The 19,618-nt window shown below is 41.1% G+C and overlaps 1 protein-coding gene and 1 non-coding gene across 5 annotated transcripts in view; both read left to right on the top strand.

Moving 5' to 3' along the window:
* CKAP5 (cytoskeleton associated protein 5) overlaps positions 1 to 19,618 on the top strand; it is a 108,192-nt gene that overhangs the window by 77,552 nt on the left and 11,022 nt on the right. For 3 of the 4 annotated variants that reach the window (XM_046014676.1, XM_046014678.1, XM_046014677.1), the window contains exons 25-36: positions 1,493 to 1,687; positions 2,057 to 2,192; positions 3,275 to 3,363; positions 6,110 to 6,235; positions 7,454 to 7,603; positions 7,870 to 8,073; positions 8,283 to 8,418; positions 8,864 to 9,057; positions 10,199 to 10,371; positions 10,609 to 10,632; positions 11,606 to 11,779; positions 12,004 to 12,124. In XM_046014676.1, the coding sequence (XP_045870632.1) occupies positions 1,493 to 1,687; positions 2,057 to 2,192; positions 3,275 to 3,363; positions 6,110 to 6,235; positions 7,454 to 7,603; positions 7,870 to 8,073; positions 8,283 to 8,418; positions 8,864 to 9,057; positions 10,199 to 10,371; positions 10,609 to 10,632; positions 11,606 to 11,779; positions 12,004 to 12,124 (1,722 nt within the window). The remainder of the gene's footprint in view (positions 1 to 1,492; positions 1,688 to 2,056; positions 2,193 to 3,274; positions 3,364 to 6,109; positions 6,236 to 7,453; positions 7,604 to 7,869; positions 8,074 to 8,282; positions 8,419 to 8,863; positions 9,058 to 10,198; positions 10,372 to 10,608; positions 10,633 to 11,605; positions 11,780 to 12,003; positions 12,125 to 19,618) is intronic. The other variant, XM_046014679.1, reaches the window with a different exon arrangement.
* On the top strand, positions 8,546 to 8,654 carry LOC123950210. Its single transcript, XR_006820200.1, has one exon. It is a non-coding gene; the product is annotated as a small nucleolar RNA SNORD67 (small nucleolar RNA).

The following is a 19,618-nucleotide window of genomic DNA, read 5'->3' on the forward strand; positions in this document are numbered from 1 at the left end:
TATACCATATGATTCCATTTGTGGAGTATATTTAAAATGACAAAATTTTAGGGGTTCCTGGGTGGCTCAGTCATTAAGCGTCTGCCTTCAGCTCAGATCATGATCCCAGGGTCCTGGAATTGAGCCCCACATCAAGGCTCCCTGCTCCGCGGAGAGTCTGTTTCTCCCTCTTCCACTCCCCCTGCTTGTGTTCCCTCTCTCACTGTCTCTCTTTCTGTCAGATAAATAAATAAAATCTTTTTAAAAAAATAAAATAAACTGGGGCGCCTGGGTGGCTCAGTGGATTGGGCCGCTGCCTTCGGCTCGGGTCGTGATCTCAGGGTCCTGGGATCGAGCCCCGCATCGGGCTCTCCGCTCCGCGGGGAGTCTGCTTCCTCCTCTCTCTCTGCCTGCCTCTGCCTACTTGTGATCTCTCTCTCTGTCAAATAAATAAATAAAATCTTTAAAAAAATAAATAAATAAATAAAATAAAATAAAATAAACTGACAAAATTTTAGAAATGGAGAACAGATTAGTAGTTGTCAGGGATTGGAATGGGATAAGGGAGATGCCTGTGGTTATAGAGGAGACAATATGAGGGATCCTTGCAATGGAACTGTTTAAAATCTTAACTGTGGTGTCAGATGTAGTAACATATTTGTGATAAAATCATAGAACTAAATATAGGTATAGACACAAATGAGAACGGCAAAGCTGGGCAGTCTGAACAGGACCAGTGGATTGTATCAATGTCAGATCCTGGTTGTGATACTATAGTATAATTTTATAAAGTGCTACTGTTAGAGGAAACTGAGTGCATGGGATCTCTGTATTATTTCCTGTAACTCTATGTGACTACAGTTATCGCAATAAATTGAATTATCTTCAATTAAGGGTGCCTGGGTAGCTCAGCTGGTTGAGCAACTGCCTTCGACTCAGGTCATGATCCTGGCATCCCGGGTTTGAGTCCCACATCGGGCTCCCAACTCCATGGGAGGTCTGCTTCTCCCTCTGACATTCTCCCCTCTCATGCTCTCTCTCACTTTCTCTCTCTCTCAAATAAAAGTCTTAAAAAAAAAAAACACTTCTATTACAGATATGAATTATTTGGGAAGAATAGAGAAAAACTGTCAATATGGGGCTGAAAACAGAAGTCCTGGCAGAATTTGTCCTCTCCTGATCAAATAAATGTTCTACATCTTCTCTAGCCGAGTAATTCTTAGAATTTTTTTAAAAGATAAGGGAAAAATTTTCATCTGTAAAATGCATTAAGAACTATTAAAGCTTTGTAGTTTAATACCCAAGTGTGGTCCAAAGAACCATGTCCTTACTTAAAGAAAATAGTCATCTTTGCATATATCATTTAAATATAGCATTGTTCTTGAACAGTGAAAATTACTGATTTTATATTGGAAAGTTGTAGTGTTCAGTACTGATACGATCATTAAGCCTAAGATTATAAGTAATAATTTTCCACTTGAAGTGTGTAACCGATCTTTATTTCTTTTGGCAGCTTCTGGGCTGGCTGGCTGAGAAACTCCCGACTCTTCGTTCCACCCCCACAGACCTTATCCTTTGTGTTCCTCATCTCTACTCGTGCCTAGAAGATCGCAATGGAGATGTGCGGAAAAAGGCCCAAGACGCCTTGCCATTCTTCATGATGCATCTGGGATATGAGAAAATGGCCAAGGCTACCGGGAAATTAAAGGTACTACTTCTTGTGGTTGCTGCTGTTAAAAGCCATTAGAGAAATATTGAACATGAGTATATATAGGCAAGAGATCATATTACCTCCTAGGAGTCTCTCTTGAAATCCCAGTGAGAGCAAAAATATCTTGAACTCCCAAGAACTTGACTCTGCAGGGGCAAAAGTTGTGACCTTCTAGAATGGTAGTTAATTTAGTATGACTTCATAATGTGTGTTACTTCTCTTGCACTGTGTGCCGCCTCCCTTACTTCATAGGTATTTCAAAACTAGGTGCTCAGTGATGTGTTTAACAGCAGCTCTGTTAGTAAGCATAGTATGAGTGTATCATGTATGTGGCATCTCACTTCGCCTGTTATGTTGTCTCCCTAGCCAACCTCTAAAGATCAGGTATTGGCCATGCTAGAGAAAGCCAAAGCTAACATGCCAGCCAAGCCTGCTGCATCTGCTAAAGCAACTTCCAAACCAATGGGAGGGTCAGCTCCAGCCAAATTCCAGCCAGCTTCAGGTAACTCTGTTTTGAGAGGGTTAAGGGGGAAGAAAGTAGCCCAGGGGAACTCTGAAAAGAAACGAGCCTTCATTTCTTATTGTACTTCCAAACAGCTGAGATCCTAGGCCCTCCCATCTTCTTCCCTCCCTCCCTCCTTACCCTTCTACCACAAACATATTTGTCAAGTTTTAGGCCAGGAATTGTGCTGAAGGTATGAAGATGCTTAATTTGGTTTCCAATTCCAAAAAGGGATTTCAGAATAGCACATTGAAATACTCCAGAAAGGGAGTGTTCCATCCTATTTTTAAGGTTTCCACACGTTTTCTGCTATTGGGTATTATAGTTAGAGGGGGGAAACTGGGACCATCTAGTCTAATCCCTTTATTAAGAGACAAGGAAACCCAAAAGATTAAGTGAGTGGCACAAGGACAGCCAGTCAGTCTAAACCAGCATAGAATTCCTCTTCCCTATTCCCAGATGAGTTCTCCTTCTACTGCAGTGCCTGTTTGCTGATCCGTTCTAATATTTGCTAATCCTTTAGAGAAAAGTCTTGATTTCTTCACCCTAATGTTATAATTCCATTATGTATAAATAAAACTCCAATCTGTAACTACTATTTCTCTAGACCTACTGCTTAATAAATAAAATATTATTCTCTTTAGTGGGATACAAACTATTGATGCTATAGAGGTAGAAATTGTACATGTTTAAGACTGTTGGTATCAAAGGATTTATTCAATTATAATATCTGTAGGAATCCTGCTATATGGTAAAGAATGAGCGTCAAAGATTATAAACCCTCCCCCTAAGGAAGTATCAATCTAGGAAAAAGGGTTTTTTAAATTATTTAGAAAATAGTTTTAAAACCTCGACTTAACTGTTGGCAAAGTAGATGTAGATTTATTGAGTTAATGTCTTAGGGTTATGCTTAAAGAGGAATTCAGGCAGAAAAAAAGATTAGGAAAAAATCTAATTGAAAATACTTTCTAAATTGACAGTTAAAACTGTAGGTTTTCACATCATTATGTATTTAATCTGCTTAGAATAAAGTGATGTTTGTTAGAATTTATATTTATAGTAGATGCCTTTTTTCCTCAAAGCACCTGTTGAAGATTCTGTTTCCAGTACTGTAGAAACCAAGCCTGATCCGAAAAAGGCCAAAGCTCTAGGAGTTTCCTCTAAAGCAAAGGTATGTTAGCTCTGCATACTTAGACGCAGAATTGCTCTTAAGTGTGTTTTATACATCGGGTCACTCTATTAGGAGAGGTCATATTATGTCTGAAAGAGCATTACTACTGTTTTTTTAAGGTTTTGTTTATCTGAGGAAGAGAGAGGGCGTGAGTGAGAGCACGAGCAGGGAGGAAGGGCAGAGACAGAGGGAGAAGCAGGCTGCCCACGGAGTAGGGAGCCCAATGTGGGGCTCGATTCCAGAACTCTGGAATTATGATCTGAGCCAAAGGCAGGCACTTAACCAGCTGAGCCACCCAGGTGTGCCTCTACTCCTTTTCTTTTCTTTCTTTTTTTTTTTTTTTTTTAAAGATTTATTTATTTGAGAGAGAAAGAGAAAGTGAGCCCAAGCTAGGGTAGCGGCAGAGGGAGAGAATCCTCAAGCAGACTCCCTGCTGAGTGCAGAGCCTGACGCAGGGCTCTGGCTCATGATTTGTGAGGTAATGACCTGAGTTGAAACTAAAAGTTGGGTCTTAACGGACTGAGCCACCCAGGCGGCCCCAGTACATTTATTATTATATGCTCATATACAATGGACACGCTGGCCATTCGTTTGAGTATTAGTTATTTGTTTCCTTCCCTATGCATGGTCCTTTAACTCAGTATTACTTTAAATAGATAATTATCTTCTAAACCGTCCAGTGAAGGCTGTTCTTTTCCTGTCCGTCCTCCCCACTGTCCTCATCCCAAATTTAACAAGTGCTTATTTTAGTATTTTGATCACAAGTGTTTTAAGTATTTTTGACTCTGTTCTTTTTTTTTTTTTAAGATTTTATTTATTTATTTGACAGAGAGGAAATCACAAGTAGGCAGAGAGGCAGGCAGAGAGAGAGAGGGAAGCAGGCTCCCTGCTGAGCAGAGAGCCCGATGCGGGACTCAATCCCAGGACCCCAAGATCATGACCTGAGCCGAAGGCAGCGGCTTAACCCACTGAGCCACCCAGGCGCCCCTTGACTCTGTTCTTAATGCTGTACTTTTTTCCCCAGTCTTTTGCAGTTTACGAAACAGTTTCACATAAATGATCTCACACTTGTTTTGACTGAATGACTTCAGTGTTTGAACTAGAAAGAAATTCTGGCCTACTAGAAATAACAGACTCTTGATGCATTTATATTAATAAGTAATAATGATCCCAGTTTTAAAATTCAAGTATTACTTTATTTTTTTTTAAAGATTTTATTTATTTGACAGATCACAAGTAGGCAGAGAGGCAGGCAGAGAGACAGAGCTGGAAGCAGGCTCCCTCCTGAGCAGAGAGCCCGATGCGGGGCTCGATCCCAGGACCCTGGGATCATGACCTGAGGCAAAGGCAGAGGCTTTAACCCACTGAGCCACCCAGGCACCCCTCCGGTATTACTTTAAATACATATTCTGAGTGTTCGCTATTTTCTTTCCATCTGATACAAAGATTCAAAATCTCAGATTATTTTCAGAACCACTTTAATAATTCTTTAAAATGTCTTGAGCAGGTTTCTCTAGAAACAGGTTCAGAGCATCTCCAGTTAATAATGATGTAATAGAGATACATTTTATATGCAGAGGGGCAGAAAAGCTTTCTTGACTTAGACGTGTAAATGCCATTCGAAATGTCAATAATATGGAAAGCTGTAAATGGTGTTGAAGATTTTAAGAAAGAAAGCTGTCTGGGGCGCCTGGGTGGCTCAGTTGGATAAGTGTCTACTTTGGGCTCAAGTCATGATCCCAGGGTCTTGGGATCAAACCCCATGTTGGGCTCCCTTCTCATGGGGAGTTTGCTTCTCCCTCTCCCTCTGCCTGCTCCTCTCCATGCTTGTGCTCTCTCCCCCTCCCCCACTCTGTCAAAGAGATAAATAAAATCTTTTTCTTTTTTTGAAAGCTGGCCAGTAAACAAAGAGTCTATGACCCAGACCAATGACAGATTATAATAAGAGTTTTTCCACCTATATTACATGCCAGTCCAAGGTAACCCACAGTTACTTGAGAATATATTAAAAACATTTCTGGGAGCCCCTGGGTGGTTCAGTTAGTTGGGCATCCAACTCTTGATTTCAGCTCAGGTTTTAGTCTTTGTTGTGAGACTGAGCCCTGTGTTGTGCTCCGTGTTCAGAGCATGGAGCCTGCTTAAAAGATTCTCTTCTCCCTCTTTCTCTCTACTTCCCCCTGCCCCAACATACACACACATTGGCTCATACTCCCTCTCAAAAAAAAATTTTGGTGGGACACCTAGGTGGCTCAGTTGGTTAAGCATCTGACTCTTGATCTCAGCTCAGATCTTAATCTCAGGGTCATGAGTTCAAGCCCCATTTTGGGCTCCATATTGGGCATAGAGCCACTTTAAAAAAAAAAGAAGAAACAAGCAAACAAACACATATTTCTGGAAATGTGCAAAAGCATAGTATGTGCAAGATTCTGTGGCTCATCTGTTTCTTTCATGGGGAATATAATTTTTTTTAAAGATTTTATTTATTTATTTGAGAGAGAATGAGTGAGAGAGAGCATGAGAGAGGAGGAGGTCAAAGGGAGAAGCAGACTCCCCAAAGAGCTGGGAGCCCGATGCGGGACTCGATCCTGGAAGTCTGGGATCATGACCTGAGCCGAAGGCAATCGCCCATGGGGAATATAATTTTGATAGTGTCTGTTTTATAGAGAGCCCGCTCACCGGGCAATAACATCATATTCCCAAGGACTAGTACCCTAGCTAACCAGCGTTCCCTGAACCTTGGCTGTAGAGTGCGCAAGGAAAGAAAGTGCCCAGCAAAACCAGCTTAAAGGAGGATGAAGACAAATCTGGTCCTATTTTCATTGTTGTGCCAAATGGAAAAGAACAAAGAATGAAAGATGAAAAAGGATTAAAGGTAAGGAAGGGACAAGAACTCTCAGGAATTTTTTGCTTTCTATTTTGTTCTGTAATTATTATTATTTTGTTTTGTAATCAAAAATGTCTGGAATTCATTTCATTATTGAAATACCTAATAATGAACTGAATCTTTGCTTATGAACTATAGCTTGTTTCTCTTAGGTTTATGGGAGTATTATTTCCTACAAAAGGAACTACAGAATGGAGCTATTGCCTGTTCTTCTTCCAAATGGAAACAGAAGTTTTAATTTTTATAATCACAAAATGGAAAATATTCATTGATTTTTATCAACTACACATTTGTAGTAGGCTACCTGTTTAATCCTTTTTGTACCTGATACCTCAAAAGACATATCTGGTGACTGTCTAATTCCGTCATTTCTCTTTTTATATTATTTTGGTATTATTAGGCAGTTAAATTTTTTGTCAAAATAATATGGTTTAAAAAAAAACCAAGCAGTATGAAAAGTGCAGAGTATAGTATAAGAGGCATGTCTCCCTTTAGTCTCCCTCCACAGGGAAAATATTATTACCAGTGTTTTTGTGTATTACTCCAGAAGTATGACTATTTCGTTTATACAGTCATAGGTTTGTAAATATGTAGCGCTTTTTAGACACAGGGGAACGTGCTATAATCTTTGTTCTGTATTTTGCTTTTTTCTTTTAATGTTTGAAATATTTTAAAAGTCAATACATGACTACATGCATATATACATTCATTCTCTTTATTGGTACATCACGTGTATGTACCTGTCTTTATCCCCAACCCATAATATAAACATTTAGGTTGCTTCTAGTCTTTCACTATTATAAACTATCTTGCCATGAGCATCTTTGAATGTAGGTACTTGTGCACATATGTGAATGTATCTTTATTAAACTCCTACTAGAATGTATGTACATATTTAATTTTGATAGATACTACAAATTTTCCCTTTTTTAAAATTGTACCAGTAGTATCACTGTGTTATACAATAATAGGGCATTGATTTTTCTAGTGAGAATTGCTGAATATTCTATTCCTAGAAGATGTTAAGAGTTAAGCTTCCAGAAGTATGATTGCTTGCTAATACATTTTGCATTCATATTTAATTACAAATTAATCTTGTCGAATTTTAAAATATCCTTACATTGATTTTTGCAGCAGCTTTAAATAGAATTCTCTACCTCATTTCAGTTGAACATCTTATAGTCCCCTTTCCCTGTTATTTTTCAGGTGCTGAAGTGGAATTTCACTACTCCACGGGATGAATACATTGAGCAACTAAAGACCCAGATGTCTAGCTGTGTGGCTAAGTGGTTACAAGATGAAATGTTTCACTCAGACTTTCAGCATCATAATAAAGCCCTTGCTGTCATGGTTGATGTAGGTTTCCAGTAGATAAGTAGACGTGTATCTCAGATCCATGAAAATACTAAGCCTTGTGAAATAACCAGAAGTTAATGTGACTTGAGAAGGAACTAGAATATACCATATTCTTTGGCTTTAGAGCTGTTGTATTATTTGATAGAATAAATGACTCTCATAATTTTAGGTCTTAAATAGAATCTTAGAAATCTGCCATTTTCTTCTTGGACTCCAGTAAAATCTAGAACTTAAAATTTTTATTCTTATTTGTCTTTTGTCTTAAGCACTTGGAGAGTGAAAAAGAGGGTGTTATTGGTTGCCTGGATCTTATCTTAAAGTGGCTTACCCTGCGGTTTTTTGACACTAATACAAGCGTCCTGATGAAAGCCCTAGAATATTTAAAATTGCTCTTCACCCTGCTAAGTGAGGAGGAGTATCATCTTACTGAGAATGAAGCATCTTCCTTCATCCCCTATCTCATCCTCAAGGTAATGCGTTGTTCTCACTCTGGAAGACTGCCCAACTTCCCAGCTGACCTCAGCTCCCATCCTTTATTCCCTCTCCCTTTTCCATTTATTCTGCGATGATACCTTCCCCTGCTCATTCCCATGCCCCTATTCTCCCAAGATGTGGGACGCATAAGAGGACATTTTGTCACTCAGGAACTGCCTCAATCGTTATTTTCCTTGTCGACTAGGTTGGAGAACCAAAGGATGTCATTCGTAAAGATGTCCGTGCCATCCTGAACCGGATGTGCCTTGTCTACCCAGCCAGCAAGATGTTCCCCTTCATCATGGAAGGAACCAAATCCAAAAACTCTAAGCAGAGAGCAGGTGAAGCAAAAATTTAAACTGAGGCATGAGTCTGTGCAGCAGTGACCTCTAAAAGAAATAGTTTGTAGATGAACCAAGGACATTTCTTCACTGTCGGCATGGTTGATTCCAGCCTTCCGATTTGGACTGTGAGAGTGATGAGTTGCACACTGGTGGAGCCAGTATAAGGTGATACGGGCACCACCCAGTACCACCCTGGTGACAAAATCAAGTGCACAGGGGCCATCTGACTCACAGGCATCCCTTTCTTCCAGGAGCACTTGCTGGGACAGTATTATTTGGTTGTATGTTTTATCAAAAGGCAGTAAACAAGGAAAAATGCTAGGCAGAGCCAGAATAAGATCGTAGCTCTTCATGTACGCCCAGTAAAATGTATCTAGTAAAGATAGGTCTCTAAGCCGAATGTGTCTTGGGTCTCATTAATCTAACCTCTCTCCCCCATCAGAGTGCCTGGAAGAACTGGGGTGTCTGGTCGAGTCCTATGGCATGAACGTTTGCCAACCAACCCCAGGGAAAGCCTTAAAGGAGATTGCAATTCACATAGGAGACCGTGACAACGCTGTGCGCAATGCTGCCCTCAATACCATCGTCACTGTGTACAACGTGCACGGGGATCAGGTGTTCAAGCTCATTGGAACTGTGAGTGACTTTGCTCTGAACATTTCAGCATGTCGCGAATTGCATACTATCACAACTCTAGCTCAGTTTTTACCACTTTGTGTTATAAACTCAAGCCATTCGTGTGTCCTAGAGTTCAGACGAACCCCTGAGAGTGTCTGATCGGTAGGACATTTATGCTCTGTCTTACTGGAAACCACATTTTCTTCTCTGTACCTTCTATTCATACCATTTGCTTTAGAAACAAGAACTGTTTTTGAATCATATTCTGAGCTAGTCTGGGATTTAGATTCTGCCTAGAAACCTGCTCTATAATTTTCAGCACGTTTAGTTTTTAGTGAATAGGTACTCACATGTATAATGTAGATTCTGGTACCTGTCAGATGAGAAGAGCCATGAGCCAGACTCTGCAGACCCATCTGGTGCTGCTTGTGATTGCTGACTTTGACCTGGCCACTCATGGTTGCACCTCAGGCCTTCCCTCCAGTGACCTCCAAGTATTACGTGTATTTACACGGTTTTTACACATCTTTACCTGTATTAATCTGTTTACATCCTCACTACAGGTCAGTGAAGGAGATAAAGCAGATGGGAATTTTACAGATGATCAGCAGGGAAGCTTCTTGCCTTTCGCTCACATAGTTAGTGCTGACACAGCAAACATGAGGAAGCGTCATTTAATCTTTGACCTTTTCATTTGTAGTTACTAATAGCTTTTCCTTTTATATCCTTGCCTTCTTTCATAGATTCTCTAATTTATCAGGTTTTAGCAATAGTTTATTTTATCTTATTTTATTTTTTAATATTTTATTTATTTGACAGAGAGAAATCACAACTAGGCAGAGAGGCAGGCAGAGAGAGGGGAGGAAGCAGGCTCCCTGCGGAGCAGAAAGCCCGATGTGGGGCTTGATCCCAGGATCCTGGGATCATGACCCGAGCCGAAGGCAGAGGCTTAACCCACTGAGCCACCCAGGCGCCCCAGCAATAGTTTATTTTAAATGTAGCTAGTGTTTTGAAAATAAATATACCCGAACATAGTAGGTTCTGCTTGCTTCAATATGTGAATGGATATTGAGTCTGGACTTTCCAGTTAGGTTTTTAATTGTCCTCATATTGTGGTAGAGTGGCATTCTAAGAAGTATAATTCGGCTTCATTTTCCAGCTCTCTGAAAAGGATATGAGCATGCTCGAGGAGAGGATTAAGCGGTCAGCAAAGAGGCCTTCGGCTGCCCCAGTGAAACAGATGGAGGAGAAACCTCCACGCACACAGAGCGTAAACTCCAACGCCAACATGCTGCGCAAGGGACCAGCCGAAGACATGTCCTCCAAACTCAAGTAGGTAGATGGAGACAGTGATCTGAGAACTTCTCAAGTGGCCTTTGCCTTGTGTGCTTAGTGTTTATCCTGTAACATAATCTTGAGTTCCTGTAGCCATTACCATGCATGCCAGAGTGTCTGGAGAAATGTCTTGTACCCAAATGTTTAATCCTTCAGTCTTCATTGTCTTTGTCTTTGTCTCAAAACCACTTCTAAATAGTCTTGTGCCTTCTTTCACTGCTTTTCCGTGGACAGAATTATGTATCGCACTTATAGGATGTAAGTACTGCCTGCTAATTTCTCATTAGCAGGGCTCTTGTATCTTTCTAACTTCTGACTTGGATTCATCCCCTCTGGAGGGTGATTGGTTTAGAGTTTATAACTCTAAACAGGTTAGAGGGTATCCAACGGTATCCCATGAACCAAGCCTTCCCCAGAAGTCCACTGGCTAGCAGAGGGGGCAATTCAATGTCATGTGGTGAAATTACTGTTCACCTTTGTCCTTGTGTGATACCTGGCCATGCTCAGGTTCCTAGTCTTCAGATAAAGCTAATAAGTAAAATGCATGCAACCCAGAATTGGTATAGGGACTCAAAATACTACCTTCTGAGCAAGACAGCTCTATTTTGGGCTATGTCTGATATCTAATGTTAACCAGTTTGAATTTGGAAACTTTAAATATCTATTGTTTGGATGTAATGCTGGCCCTGACCTGTCAAGAGTGAGTGTTTCTATTCCTAAAAAGAGGTGACTGACCCTCAACATCTAAAATGTACCAAACTAGTATTTGGAAGAATGCTTATGATTAGAAAAAATTAAAACACTTGTTAATTTGGCAGAAAAGAGCCAGTCAGAGTAGATTTTTCTTAAATTTTTGTCCAAGTAGAGAGCTTTGAGTCAGTATATTACATTGTTTTCTGCCCCATCTGGAATATCAGTACAAGGTTTGTTGGCTTTGGTGAACTAGAGAGAATACTTACAATCTGGAAGGTAGTATAAATGCAATCATAAATACTGTAAATATGATACTATAAATTTATTACTGTAAAATGATCTACTCTGAGAGTATTCAGGAACCGGAGTTGGTGCCCATTGAAGGCACCTGCTTAGGCTCGAGGACTTAAATCATTCAGGGGGGCTGAAACCAGAAGTTGAACATCTGTCTTGAAGCTTTGGGGCAGCTGGCAGTGTGACTCCTGTTCTTTGGTTCAGAAGTCTCTTTAGTTCAGGAGCCTTCTTTTGCTTCCCTTAGCCAAGCCCGAAGCATGGGTGGGCATCCTGAGGCAGCCCAGATGGTGCGCCGAGAATTCCAGCTGGATCTAGACGAGATTGAGAATGACAATGGTACAGTCCGATGTGAAATGCCAGAGCTTGTTCAGCACAAACTGGATGACATTTTTGAACCGGTCCTTATTCCTGAACCCAAGTAAGTTAATGTCTTTCAGTTAAGTGTCAGCATTGCACAATCATGAGGGTGCATACGTGGAAGGAGTTTTCTGTGCAGTCAGAACTTTCTAGAACTGATTTCTGTATGGCTGGTGACAGTTCTTTACTCAGACCTGGAGCTAGTGGCGAACTGCATAATTCCAGCCCGCTGGATGTCTTGTAATAAATATTGATTTTTTTTTTTCCCTTTACTCTGCTCTCTAGAATCCGGGCTGTTTCTCCACACTTCGATGACATGCACAGCAATACAGCATCCACAATCAATTTTATTATCTCCCAGGTAGCCAGTGGTGATATCAACACGAGCATCCAAGCTCTGACACAGGTAATGGGGTATGACCCATGACAATAATCGCAGTGGCTGAGGTTGTACAAGTGGTAGCTGCATACGGGTCAGAGTTAAAGGAGGCAGGCAGTGTTCGGCACTGCACTGATGAGAAAGTGCACAGGGACCACTCAGTGTCATCACTTGCCTCCCAGGAGGTGGCTCTCATAGATCCTTGCTTTTTACACTTGCATTCATTCACCAGAGGCTAGAGATACAGCACTGAGTAAGTAGGGACCAAATCTCATGGAACTTATTTAGGTTTTAGCAGATAGAGAAAAACAGGTAGACAAGAAAATATCAGATAAGAGCAACTACTGTATAAATATAACTCAAATGGGGTGATCAGAGAGAGGAGCCGAGTAGTTATTCGATTGGTGGTCAAGGATGAAGGCAGAGGGAATAGCTAGTACAAAGGCTGTCAGGTAGGAGTGAGCTTGAATATTCAAGGTCCATGTGCCCAGAGCAGAGTGGGCAAGGGGGAGAATGGTACAGAAGGAGATTTGAGAGGTAGACAGAGATCATATTATGTAGGCCTTTAAAGCCCTAGGGTAGGTTGTTGGGATTTTAAGTGTGATGGAAAACCATTAGAGAATTTTGAGCAAAGAAGCTACATGTTTTTTCTTTTTTTCTTTTTTCTTTTTTTTTTCACAAATCATTATCTTCTCCTTCCCTTCCCTAAGAATCTAGTCCCCAGACCAGTAAGTTGGTGGAGCAAGGTAGGCATCCACCTTGTGGCAAGGTGGTGGGGGTGGGGAACCATCACAGCCCAATGCGAGGTTCTCAGAGCCCCAGTGTTGTGAGGGTTGTGTCATTCGGAGGGTGTGATGCAGAGTCAGGAGTCAGAGCCCAAGCAGGATGAAAAGCATGTTGTGCAGGCAGCCACTCTGGTGTGATGGTAGGATCCCCTGCAAGGTGAGAAGGATAGCCACGTGGGTGGAAGGGACGGGGCAGCATGCAGGCAGCTCAGAATGGGGAGTCCAGAGCTGAACCAGGAGAAGTAGGCATCTACGTGGAGAAGGACTGGGGGCAGAGATAGAAAGAGGATTGGTCAAAGATACATGAGGAAAATAGAAGCCACGTTTCTTTTTTTTTTTAAGATTTTATTTATTTATTTGAGAAAGAGAGAAATATAAGCAGGGGCATAGACAGAGGGAGAGGGAGAAGCAGACTCACCACCAAGCAAGGAGCCCAACTCAGGGATCAATCCCAGGCTCCCCAGATCATGACTTGGGCCAAAGGTAGACATTTAACACAGAGTCACCCAGGCACCCCTGAAGCCATGTTTCTTACTTTCAGAAAAGAGTGCTACAAATATGAAAGGAAAGCAAAATAGAATAAACTCTATTATTGGACCAGAATTAGATTAGATGTGTCAGTGTGAACTCATGATTTTCAATGCGGAGATGTAGAAATATCAGTATAAATGTATGTATATATGTGGTATAAATGTATGTTACAGATATACATGTATGTATATAATATGCATATACTTCCTAGTTCTTTTCATTGAGAGGACCTGAGAACAGCAGTACCCCAACAGCAACAAGCAACCCCAAATCTTGGCTTCTAAGAGTCTCGTGCTCTACCAACTGAGCTAGCTAGGCACATTAAATCTTGGCTTCTAAATACCATCTTCCACTAAAAGGGAATGAGGGCTCCTTGGAGAAGAGGTAGATTCTAGGGCTGAATTAGAAAAAGTACAAGAGGGCACCTGGGTGGCTCAGTGCGTTAAGCCTCTGCCTTTGGCTCAGGTCATGATCTCAGGGTCCTGGGATTGGGCCCTACATCGGGAGCCTGTCTCTCTGCCTACTTGTGATCTCTCTCTCTGTGTCAAATAAATAATAAAATCTTAAAAAAAAGAAAGAAAAAGAAAAAGTACAAGATAATCCTGGAATATTCTACCTGATAGTAAGGAGAGGTTCAAAGAATGATAGGGACATGTCCGAAGGACCCAGTGGCCATCTGAAACAGACTCCTTCTGTTTGCACAGAGGATAGTTTTAGCATCAAAATCAATAATGATAGTATAATGAGGTATAACCCAATGAATTGAATAAAATTCAGGAAATTCAATAAAATTTAACAAAATAGGAAACCCCAAACCCAGGCACTTGTAAATTAAAAATTTAAAGAGAAATAAGATATTTACAGTTTCATAGTACCTCCCCACAAAATACAGAGGACTGAGATACAAAAAGTAACCAAGAAATACAAAATACTTGGAGTGATTTGACAGTACAGAAGCTTAGCAGACAGCAGCTTGAAGTGTCACAGTGAACATCATTAATAGGACAAGATGAAATCATGTGTCACCTTGTAGGAGCCGGTGAGAATTCAGCATCACTTTGCTGACATTCCTAATGTCATCTAAGCTTGAAGAAACCTCAAACAAATGCAAACTGAGAGATATTTTACAAATGTCAAGGTCAGGAAGGTCAAGGAAAGACTGAGGATTGGTCTAGATTCTAGCCTGGCCTTTAGCTACGAAGAACGTGATCAGGACAATTGGAGAGAGTGGAACGGGGCTGGAGGACTAGGTGTGATCGCGCTAATACTAATTTCCAGCTTTTGAGTGTTGCCTCCTGAGTATGTAGGAGGATGTCCTTGTGACAAAGAAATACACAGTGAAGTGTGAGATGGGCGTGGAGCACCAGACCAACAACTTAACTCTCAGCTGATTCGGGGTTTTAAAAGTTCTTTTACAGTACATCCAACATTTCTATAATGGGTTTTTTTTGTGGGTTTTTTTTTTTTTAATATTTTATTTATTTGACAGAAATCACAACTAGGCAGAGTCTCAGGCAGAGAGAGAGGAGGAAGCAGGCTCCCCGCGGAGCAGAGAGCCCAATGCGGGGCTCAATCCCAGGACCCTGGGATCATGACCTGAGCCGAAGGCAGAGGCTTTAACCCACTGAGCCACCCAGGCGCCCCATTTCTATAATGTTTGAACTTTATTTTAACTGGGTGAAGTGTCTCTCTGGCCGCTCTCACAAGACCATATCTATTAAGAAACTCTGACTGAAATTCATATGAAAGACAGTGTCGCCTGCACCAGGATTATCACATTGGGGAGGAAGAAAAGCAGGTGGTTCCAGGTCATCTTTGATAGGTAGCGTCCATAAGACTTGGAGACAGATGGGATGTGAAAAGTAAGGTAGGAAAAGAATCAAGAGTAAATTCTGATCTTTGGCTTGAGCACTTGGGTGGAGGGATGGTGGTGCTGAGATGAGGGAAGCTGGAGGAAGAAGAGTCTTGAGAACCTGGAAATTAAAGAGCGATGTCTTTGCTGTGTTAAGCTTGAGCAGCCTGTTGGATATCTCCCATCAAAACAGATGGTTATAAATGAAAGAATTGGGAATCTCAGCACAACATTTTTGCTTTTGTTTGACAAATAGTCTCCTATTAACAATTTCGACATTGGAGGGGATTCTAAAATTGTGACTTGAATACTTGCATTCCTGTTGCCTTCTCTTATCAACTTCAATCCAAACCCGTCTGCCATTTCTGAGCAGAGGAGCTGCTGGGTCTGGTAGGCGGCATCTGAAGTCTGTACAATTGTCAGGCTCCGCTTACTACAAGTGGAAGCCTTTACCACATAGACACCTTCAGGAAAACCTGAAGTTCAGTAGTGCAGAGCCAGGGAGGAAATCGCAACACTCAAAATCCTGGAAAGAGATCTCTCTTCATCCAGGGAGACCAGCAGATCCCCTAAAGAAAGGACAACGGTGGTTTGTATGAGTGATAATAGAAGGACCTGTTGTTCTCCCTGGCCCCCAGGGAACTACGGGTTGCTGAACAAAAAGGCTGAATTCACTGAGACTGGGAAGTCTCTAGCTTTTGACCTCAGAGACAGGAGAGCAGAAGTGCTTGCCCTTGGTGTTGGGTCATGTGACTGATAGGTTGCCAGCTGGCATGCCACTAACTTAGAAGAGCAGAAATTGCTGTCTCCCATTCTCAGACTGCCACAATTGAAGATTTCCAAAAGGCAGACCCAAGAGTGAATCCTGACTAGGTAAAGAATAATAATGAACCATACCATAAGAGACACAGTAACTGGAAAGAATAAAACAAAATAACCAGAATGAGAATCTCCTAGCACTGTGAAACTGCTGGAGGGAACAAGATGACCACAGTGGAGGGGAACAGGGTATGGGAGCTCTTAAAGAGGATTTATTATTACATATAAAGATTCGGGCAAAAAAAAACCAAAAAACATGGTTTTAGAATTTTAAAATTGAGTAGATGGTCTGAAGGGAGAGGATGGTAACTACAGAAACGAAATTAATGGTCTGGATGGCAAGGGTGATAAGACCATTCAGTGGGGAAAGGACAGTCTTCTCAACAAATGATGCTGGGAAAATGGATATCCACACACACAAGAATGAAGTTAGACTCTGAAGCTATATACAAAAGTAACTCAAAATGGATCAAAGACATTAATGTCATAGCTAAAACTATAAACTCTTAGAAGGAAATGTGTTGTTGGGGGGGGTCTCCTTGTGGCAGTAGTAGCTCGAGAGCAGAGTATGAGTCGTGGCACACAGGTGTTTTAAGACGTTTCTTCTCTTCTTTGACTGAGTTTTAGTTGAAAGAAGTGCAGCCAAAACTGCAACCACAGGAGGCATTTTGCTTCCAGAAAAATCTCAAGGAAAACTATTACAAGCAACCGGAGTCTATTGGATCAGGGTTGAAAGCAAAGAGTAGAGGGGCACCTGGGTGGCTCAGTGCGTTAAAGCCTCTGCCTTTGGCTCAGGTCATGATCCCGGGGTCCTGGGATCGAGCCCCGCATCGGGCTCTTTGCTCAGTGGGGAGCTTGCTTCCCTTCCTCTCTCTCTGCCTGCCTCTCTGCCTACTTGTGATATCTGTCAAATAAATAAAATCTTTAAAAAAAAAAAGAAAAGAGTAGATTCAACCAGTTAGCGTGAAAGTTGGAGGTAAAGTTCTTCTAGACTATGGAGGCACCAAAGTAGTTCTAGATAACAAGGATTTTTTTTTTTAAGTTTATTCATTTGAGAGAGAGAGCAAGCAGGGGGAGGGGCAGAGGGAGAGAATCTCAAGCAGACTCCCCACTGAGTGTGGAGCCCTACACAGAGCTCAGTTCCATGACTCTGAGATAATGACCTGAGCCAAAATCAAGAGACTGAGCCACCCAGGCGCCCCAAGGATTATTTCTTATTTAGAGATGGTGACATCCTCAGAAAGTATATAGACTGAAATAAATCATTATTGAAATGGCATTGCATGAAGCTGCTCATTCCAATGAAGCTGTGAAATCTTACTTTCATCAGGTGAATAATATCCATATCTCTCCTTTAATAATAACCTAAAAAAAGAAAAAAAATTACCATAGGGGAAGATCTTCATGATACTGGATTTGGCAGTGAATTCTTGCATAGGACACCAAAAGCAATGGCAGCAAAAGAAAAAAATAATTAAATTGAATTTATCAAAATTTAAAAGTTTTATGCGTTAAAGGTCACTATCAAAAGAGTAAAAAGATACCCCACAGAATGAGAGAAAAGATTTGCAAATTTTATATAATAAGGGATTAATATCCAGAACACAGAAAGAACTAAAACTCAACCCCCCCCCCCCAAAAAAAAAAGGGCAAAGGACTTAAACTGACATTTCTCCAAGGAAGATATACAGGTGACCAGTAAGCATATGAAAAGTTGTTTCCAGACAAACCATAAATGACTCTTAATCTCACAAAACAAACTGGGGGTTGCTGGGGGGAGGTGGGATTGGGAGAGGGGGAGCGGGCTATGGACATTGGGGAGGGGAGGCGAACCATAAGAGACTATGGACTCTGAAAAACAACCTGAGGGTTTTGAAGGGTCAGGGGTGGGAGGTTGGGGGAACAGGTGGTGGGTGATGGGGAGGGCACGTTTTGCATGGAGCACTGGGTGTTGTGCAAAAAGAATGAATACTGTTACGCTGAAAAAATTAATAAAAAGGGAAAAAAAAAAGTTGTTTCCATTCTTAGTCATTAAGGAAATGTAGATCAAAACCACAGTGAGATACCACTTCACACCCATTAGGATTTTTTTCTGAAAATGGGAAATAGTAACTGTTGTTACAAGGAGATGGAGAAATGGGGACTTGTGAGTATTGCTGGTGAGGACATAAAACGGTGCAATCGCTGTGGAGAACAGCCCGGCATTTCCTGTCAAGTTTAAACATAGAATTACAAGAAGATCCAGCAATTTCACTCCTAGAAAGCAGGGACCCAAACAGATAGTTGTGCCCCGGTGTTCATAGCAGCATCATTCACAGCAGACAAAAGGTGGAAAACACGAGTCCATCAACAGATAAATAAACAAAATGTGGTGTGTAGGTACAATGCAGTATTATTCAGCCATAAAGATGAATTAAATTCTTATGTATGCAGTAACGTGGGTGAACCTTGGAAACATTATGCTGCGTACGATAAGTCAGGCACGAAGGGACAAATACTGTATGGTTCCACATATATGAGGTACCTAGAAGGACATATCCTCGGAGATAGAAAGTAGAGAGGTTACCAGGACTAGGGGGGCAAGGGAAAGGGGGCTTACTATTTAATGGGTATGGAATCTGTTCAGGTTGACAACAAAGTTCTAGAAATAGTAGTGATGGTTACATAACACTGTGAAAGTACTTAATGCTATTGCATTAAATACTTCAAAATGGTTAAAATGGTAAGTTTTACATGTATTTTTACTGTTTTAAGAAAATTAAGATAAAAGTAAAACCCTCAGTAACAAAAATGTTTAAATAGTTAGGAATAAATCAAGCATTTTATAAAGAAAATAGCATGACATTAGAGAATTTCCAAATAAGTGGAAGTGTACTAGGTTCACAAGATTCGGGTTTATCAATTACCAGTTCTCCTCAAATTAACCTATACAGTCAGAGCCATTCTAATCAAAATCTCAGCAGTTTTTCTGTAGTCATGAATTAAATTCTTTTAAAATTTATATAGGAGAGCAACGGACTTGCAAATAGCAAAGTCAGTTTTTTTTAAGACTTTAAAAATGAGAACACAGTGGAGATGGCTTATACCTCGGGCATCAGCTGTGACTACAGAGCCCCTGTAATTATTAGTATAGCATTGGCCTGGACCAGCAGATCAACCATTGAGATGGAACAAAGAGCTCAGAAATAGACTCACATCTATAGGAAACTGAACACAGAAAAGACCTTAAAAAATCACTTGGTAAAGCTACATTAATCAGTAAATGGTGCTAGGACTAATTATTTTCCGTGGAACAACAGATTGCTATTTCCTACACCAAAGTATGTTTCAGATGGATTAAAGACCTAGGTGTGAATAGGAGTACATTTTTTACTTCACATTATGTGCGGATTTCTTTTTAAACTAGACACGGGTGTACCTGGGTGGCTCAGTCATTAAGCATCTGCCTTTATCGCAGGTCATGATCCCAGGGTCCTGGGATTGAGCCCGGCATCAGGCTCCCTGCTCAGCGGGAAGCCTGCTTCTCCCTTTGCT

Source organism: Meles meles, chromosome 8, assembly GCF_922984935.1.
Source record: "Meles meles chromosome 8, mMelMel3.1 paternal haplotype, whole genome shotgun sequence".
Classification (NCBI taxonomy): Eukaryota; Metazoa; Chordata; class Mammalia; order Carnivora; family Mustelidae; genus Meles; species Meles meles.